The sequence below is a fragment of the Ambystoma mexicanum genome, chromosome 10, assembly GCF_040938575.1.
Source record: "Ambystoma mexicanum isolate Mex_15411 chromosome 10, UKY_AmexF1_1, whole genome shotgun sequence".
In the NCBI taxonomy this organism is placed as follows: domain Eukaryota; kingdom Metazoa; phylum Chordata; class Amphibia; order Caudata; family Ambystomatidae; genus Ambystoma; species Ambystoma mexicanum.
Genome location: NC_090932.1, coordinates 292,544,370 through 292,551,429, shown reverse-complemented (window position 1 = coordinate 292,551,429; position 7,060 = coordinate 292,544,370). Strand labels below are relative to the sequence as shown.

Genomic DNA, 7,060 nt, shown 5'->3' with positions numbered 1-7,060 from the left:
TATGATGATCTTGCTTTGAGAATATCACGTATGAGCATCTAGTCGGCATATCCACCTGATATTGTAGAAGCTACAGCAGGGGGGTCATCGGAGTAAGTGTCTCTGATAATCCCATTTACAAATGGTACTATTGGAATGGCCTCTTCATCAGGAAAGGGAGTATTTACTCTTCTGCCACGTGAAATATCATCTTCACCATTTGTCTCGTTTGTCGAGAGTCTCAGAGTAGTCTGTGACTCTACGGATGTGAGCACCACAGAAGTAACACATTGCTTTTGGGCCAGAGATTGAGAGATGTTTTTTTGCCAATCTAACACTGAGACGAGCTGTATTGATTGTTGATTCAATTTTGTTTCGATGGTTTCATAAAATTTAGCACGAGGCATCTAGGCCATAGTCATTACTTCTAAAGTGATTAATGCTATTTTATTCGATGGTGACTCACGCGTTATAGGAGTAATGCTCAATAGGGGCTGCACTGGCCTCCACGGAGTCGGGCGATGAAACACAATACTGAAGCGCAGTCAGTGCAGCTCGTGTCTTGAAACAACTCTGGAAAGCCTGATAAATTTTGCAAAACTTCTCTGGGCGAAAAGCAAGAAGCAGTTGATTCTAAATCAATAATAGCATCCTCTGAGGGAATGTCTACTGAAATTACCTGGGCATTTACAACAGTTAATGTAGTTTGTGCATTTTGTAACACCAAGCTATCTGACATAGAGGCATTAGCAGAAAGCATGCATGGTTTTTGTGGTGCGAAAGATTCATCCGTTCCTTCGGCAGCCATGGCCTGAGAGTTCGTCAATACCTTATCCAGGGCTATGATAGTTGAGCCACTTTGCAACGGGACCACTGTAGAATGTAGATTACCCCTGCTATCTGCGCAGGGAGTATTAATTCTATTAAAGACTAGGAGGCGAGCATTATGCTTCATCTTCTTTTATTTCTACCTTTCAGCAGTTCAACCAACATATATAACAAATCATGAAAAAATGTCTTAAAGTAGCAACTTTTCTTTTTTCCAAAAACTACACAATCCATGAACCTCTGTAGTCCATGCTCCCTCCACCAGTCACAATCCACTTCCTGTGCCTGGGCTCCTCCTCTGCTTTTACTCGCTCTGAAAGTCTCTAACTGATCCTCGACAACTGTGCGAAGACTCTCCGGACTTTAACTTAATTGCTGCGAGGGCTCTGTGCTCCTGACCCTCTCTGCTCCGTCTTCACCATCAGTTATTCTTCTGATCCTCTCCTATGAAAAGATCAACACAAGATTATGTTAGGGTGGTGCCAACGTCTCGTACTGATACATAATAAAGCATTGCCATCGTATACACAGTACCAGACTCGGGTGGGAATTTAATGCTCGCCTCCTAGTCTTTAATAGAATTAATACTCCCTGCGCAGATAGCAGGGGTAATCTACATTCTATGACAAGACTGGAGGCGAGCATTATGCTTGTTCAAAGCTTACCCAACACCGTACTTGCTAAACTCTCCGCTGGCTTAAAGTAAAATTCTTTGAAAGTCCTATCGCTTGACCAGTCTGCCGCCAGCATTATCTCATTCAAAGGCACACCTGCTCTCACGGCTGCCGAGGCCATTGCCCCCCTCACCGAATGAGCTCCATACGTGCTCACATTCAGACCTGCTGCCTGCATAACTTCCTTGACCCATCTTGCGATGGTAGCTGATGCCACTGCGTGATAGGGCTTCCTGCGCGCAATTAATAACTGAGTAGTACTTGCTGCTCTATACTCTGCCGTTCTACTCTCGTACTCCTTGATGCATCGTGCTACGCACCATTTCGAATTACTCGGGAAATACGGATAATGTACCGTAGATGTCCCTGTCTTGGTCCTTCTGACTATGGAGAATGTAACTCCCTCCGGCCCGAAGGATCGTCTGTTAACATCTAGTGCTCTTACGTCCGATACTCTCTTGCAGGAGATCAAGCATAGCAACATCGCTAACTTTCCCGATAATTGCTTAAGCGAGAGATATTCATTAGTCGGCCAACTCGCTAGTAGGCGCAGCACTGTCGTCACTTCCCATGTCGTGGTATACTTGGGATCCGGCGGCGCTTTAAATCTAGCTCCTCTGATGAGCCTAACCACCGCCGGATGTTCTCCTGCCGGGACGCCTTCTAATGGCGTGTGACCCGCAGAAATCGCCGATCTGTACACTCCTATAGTACGGAAAGCTCTACCGCTCTGTAATAAGTTCGCTAGAAAGTTCAGAATCTCCACTACAGGTGCCGAAACGGGATGAACACCTCTGTCCTTGCACCAACTTGTCCATTTTGCCCAAGCTGAGTCATAGCTCCTCCTAGTGGATGGAGCCCAGGATTCAGCGATAAGCTGAGCAGCTTGCGCCGAAATTCCTGGCAAGGCCCAACGTTTCCGGATATCCTGCACGCGACTAGCGGGAGTGTCCCTCTCACTCTCAGAGGATGACACGACCCAGCTGGGTCCGTGAGTAGTCGCTCCTCGTCGGGGAGGACTCTGGGAATGTCTGATACTAGTTCCATTAGGGTGGGGAACCACACTTGAGACTTCCATAATGGTGCTACTAGAACTAGTTCTGCTTTCTCCCTCCGGCATTTCGCCAATACTCTGCTCAACATCACAAAGGGAGGGAAAGCGTAATGTGGACCTCCTATCCACTCTTGCAGAAACGCGTCTGTTCCTAGCGCTCCCGTATCCAGCCTCCAGCTGAAATAGCTGGTCTTCTGCGTATTGAGCCGGGAGGCAAACAGGTCTACTTGCAATGGTCCCCATCTCGTGTCTAGTCTCTGAAACACTGCTGGATCCAGCCTCCAATCGCTGGAATCCGTCAGGTACCGCGAGTTCCAATCTGCTACTACGTTCAGTGTCCCTGGCAGGTACTCTGCTGTCACCGACGTCCCTGATCGAAGGCAGAAATGCCACAGATCCTTCGCTAACTCTGCGAGCATCTTGGATCTCGTACCACCCAAATGGTTGATGTAGCGCACTGCTGATATGTTGTCCATCTTCAGCAGAACACAAGATTTCACTCTCTCTTTCGTAAAGGCCTTGATCGCGAATGATCCTGCTAGGAGCTCTAGGCAGTTTATGTGTAGACGAAGCTCTTCTTCGCTCCACTTGCCTCCGGTCTGTAAGGACCCACATCTGGCTCCCCAGCCTTTCCGACTGGCATCCGACTCTATTATCAAGTCCGGTTTGTCTCCGAATATGGCTCGCCCATTCCAGGCGTCCATATTCTTTAACCACCATTCTAGCTCTGTAATCGAGTCTTGATCCAGCGGCACTTGTTGATGGTACTTCAGACCTAGCTGCAGATGCTTTATCTTCAATCTCTGCAATGCACGGTAGTGCAGTGGCCCCGGAAAAATGGCCTGGATAGATGCTGCTAGCAGCCCAACTATTCTCGCTAATGTCCTGAGAGATACTTGTTGCTTCTCTAAGCATACTCTGATCTCTCTCTTGATGTCTCTCATCTTCCGAGCTGGAAGTTCTAAGGTCGCTTTCTTGGTGTCTAGAATGAATCCCAGGAAATCTAACCTCTGCGCTGGTATGGTATCTGATTTCTCTGTGTTCACTAGGAACCCTAGCGAGGCCAGAAGGTCCTGTACCCATCTCGTTTGGTACACTAATACCTCCCGATCTTCTGCAAGAAGCAGGAGATCGTCCAGGTAGATAATGAGCCTCACTCCTTTCTCCCTGATTGCTGCTGCTACTGGCTTCATTAGTTTTGTGAAAGCCCATGGTGCCGAAGCAAGGCCGAATGGCATCGATCTGAATTGCCAGAATCGACTTCGCCAGCGAAAAGCTAGAAATGGTCTGTACTCCTCGAGAACAGGTACTGTGAGGTAAGCGTCTTTTAGGTCTAGACGCGTCAACCAATCTCCTTCTCTTAGGGAGTCTCTGAGCTGATGGACGCCCTCCATCTTGAAGTGCCGATATATGATCCAGCCATTCAGCTCTTTGAGATTTATCACCGGGCGTACCTTCTCCTTCCTGTGTACTAGGAACATATTGCTCACAAATTTCGGGGCTGTCTCGCATTTCTCTATCGCCTGCTTGGTGACTAGCTGCTCTATCTCGCTGTCTAGCCATGCTAGTTCTGCTTGCGCTAATCTCTGACCCCGCGGCTCGTATCGCTGCACTGGGGTTTCTATGAAATCTAGATGTAGACCGCTGACGGTCTGCAGTATCCAGGAATCGCTTGAAAGCTTGCGCCAATTCTCTAAATATCTGCGCGTCCTCCCCCCTACTGGGGGATACATAATCGCTCTCACCTGGTGTAAATCCTTGGCCTCTTCCCGATCCTCTGGGCCTTCGGCCTCTTGGGAATCTCCCCCTGGACGGGAAAAAGGTGTCTTGGCTCTTGTTTTCCCAGTATTGTGCCCTGGTGTTCTGAGGTCTTCTCCCTCCTTGGTAGCGACCGGCAGCGCGACCTCTGTAGCGGCCGGTCCCTCCAAAAACTCTGCTGGGGAATATCTTGCGAATAGATGCTTGGGCCTTCTCTAGCGACGCGAATGTTCCTACGAACCGGCCCATCTCCTTCCCAAAGGTCTCTCCGAACAGGAGGCCTTGTGCACCTTCCCCTGCTTCATATGATGACAGATCACTCAATTTCGAGTCTATCTTGAGCAATAGGCCCTTTCTCCTCTCTGACGCGATGGCACAATTCGCGTTTCCAAGCAGGCAGACGGCTCTCTGAGCCCACCCTGCGAGGGCTTCCGGATCCACTTCTTCGCCCGTGTCCTTCGCCCTCTCTGCGAGGTCCATAATTTTTGCGAGCGGACCTGCTAAGTCTAATAGCTTCTCCTGGCAGGATTTCCAGGATCTGTCAATCCCCTTACGGGGGTCCTTGCTCGTCTTGGCTACGAAGGTCAGCATTTTTGGGTCAAGCTCCGGTGCTTCCGCTACCTTTCCTGGCAAATCTGGGCGCGGGCACTCTGCCCGCAGGCGCTGTCTAACCTCCTTGTCTAGTGGCTTGCGTAATCTTGCTGCCATATACTGAGTCACTCGGGGGGATGGTTGCCACTCGGTGGACCTTGGATTACGTATGCTGTCTGGGTCGAACATATCCTCCTCGTTCTCTACGAGGTGTTTCTCCTTCCTCGCTTTCTTGCCACCACTGGGTCTAGTCCAGTCCTCTTCCTCGACTTCTTCATCTCCTAAAGAGCCTTGCTCATCTATTAGCTCTTCCTCCGAGCCGAGGTCTTCTCCAATATTATCCTCCCCTGGAGTGGGGGTCGTGAGGTTCGGCACTGCCTGCTTTAGTAGGTACGCTTCTTTGAGCTTAGCAAAAGCGTCAGGCACCTCCGAGGCCTTTTCTATCGCCTCCTCATATGAGCCCCGGGGGTCGTCAGAGGATTTCCTCTTTAGGGCTAGTTTTCTCCCCTTATGCCCCTCATTCAAGGGTTCTGTGGGCGTGCGCTTATCCCCTTTGGTGCTGGACTTTGGCTGCGAGAGTATAGTCTCTAAGGTCTCCAGCCTTTCTTGTAGGGGTCTCACCCCTTCTGCCACTGCATCCATGAGAGAGCTACCCAGCACTTGCTTGAAGCTGGCAGCGAGGTCCAGGGATTGCTCCTCCTCACTCCACTCAAAGTCTGACATATTCCTCTGTGCTGTGTGCCTAAAATACCTGGAACAGGTGTCTTAGCACGCCCACCACTCTCTTATGATGTTTTCTGTTTTTTTTTTTTTTTTTTTTTTTGTGTATGTGGCTGCACCTTTGTCCTTTTTTAGCCTTCCGGCCTCCAATCAATCGTCTACTGCTTCACGGCAGTGTAGGGCTCCTGGCCTCGAATCGCCCAGCTCCTGTGGCTAGAGGACTAGGAGCAGTGCTGAGGTTAGTGTCTCAGCTGATCGTGCTGTGCGTGATCGAACGATCGCTAAATTCGCTCCCAACTAGTTGGGGTCGAGAAACTCTGCGTCTACGAACGCTGGCGAAAGATAATTTTGCCTTCGCCGCTTCGCTGTGACGCTACGCGACTTCGCGCGTGTAAGCTCCGCCCACCCTCGGGTGGGGGCTATGTTGTTGGAGCGAGACGCTCCGCGCTTCGCGCGCTAGCTCCGCCCACCCGCGGGTGGGGGCTATGTCGAAGAGGCGATCCGCCCCGCGCTTCGAGCGCAAGCTCCGGCCTCCAGTGGGAGGCTATGCGCGACCTGTCTCCGGTCGCTCGTGAGGCTGACTGAACCCCTGGAGTGCCGGGTATACGGCACGGGGCCGTCAGCCTCACGGCCGTCCCTATCGGTCAAGGGAGTTTCCCTGGGGCTCCGCCGAGGCCCCCGTGCGAGTGTTCCTGTGGTAGGGGAAAATTACTACGCTTAGCGCGCGCGCGCGTAGCATGACATATCACTCATTATTATTATTTTTTTTTTTTTTTTTTTCGGTAAAGACTTCCGCCAAACCAATTCTCTCACGTTCCCCTTGCCAGACACACTCTTTAAACATATGTTCTATCATTAATCCACATTTCCCCTCTTCAGTCAGCCAATTTCTACTACAGGCATTGGGAGAGGAAAGAAATAGTACTTATCTGCTTGAAGAGCAGTAAAAGAAGAGGAAGAGCCCAGGCACAGGAAGTGGATTGTGACTGGTGGAGGGAGCATGGACTACAGAGGTTCATGGATTGTGTAGTTTTTGGAAAAAAGAAAAGTTGCTACTTTAAGACATTTTTTCATGATTTGTTATATATGTTGGTTGAACTGCTGAAAGGTAGAAATAAAAGAAGATGAAGCATAATGCTCGCCTCCAGTCTTGTCATAGAATTAATATTGGAGTTCTCTGTTGTCAAAGTCTTAGTTATTTTTCGAGTAGAAGTGGCTTTTGAAGAAACTTTCATCAGCAATGGTTTATAAGGCGCTTGTTGACGTTCACGGGAGGCTAAATTTAGATTAGTAGCCTTTTCATAGCAAAAGGAGCGGATGTCCGAGTTAGGAGTTTTATGTTTATCCGTTCCACGTTCTCTATTGAAACGGCTAATTGGAATTGATCATATATTAATGGCTCTGCCCCTTTTGTTTGTGCTTTCAGACAAAAGCCGTCCTTGGGACTTGATTCCAA

General features: G+C 49.5%; 1 protein-coding gene across 1 annotated transcript; it reads right to left on the bottom strand.

Moving 5' to 3' along the window:
- Positions 1–1,011: 1,011 nt before the first annotated feature.
- Positions 1,012–5,971, bottom strand: LOC138491363 (uncharacterized). Its single transcript, XM_069617859.1, has 2 exons — positions 4,281–5,971; positions 1,012–1,251 (listed from the first exon to the last, which is right to left on the bottom strand). Exons 1-2 carry the CDS (start codon positions 5,605–5,607, stop codon positions 1,229–1,231), a joined length of 1,350 nt encoding a protein of 449 aa, XP_069473960.1. The 5' UTR covers positions 5,608–5,971; the 3' UTR covers positions 1,012–1,228.
- Positions 5,972–7,060: the final 1,089 nt, after the last annotated feature.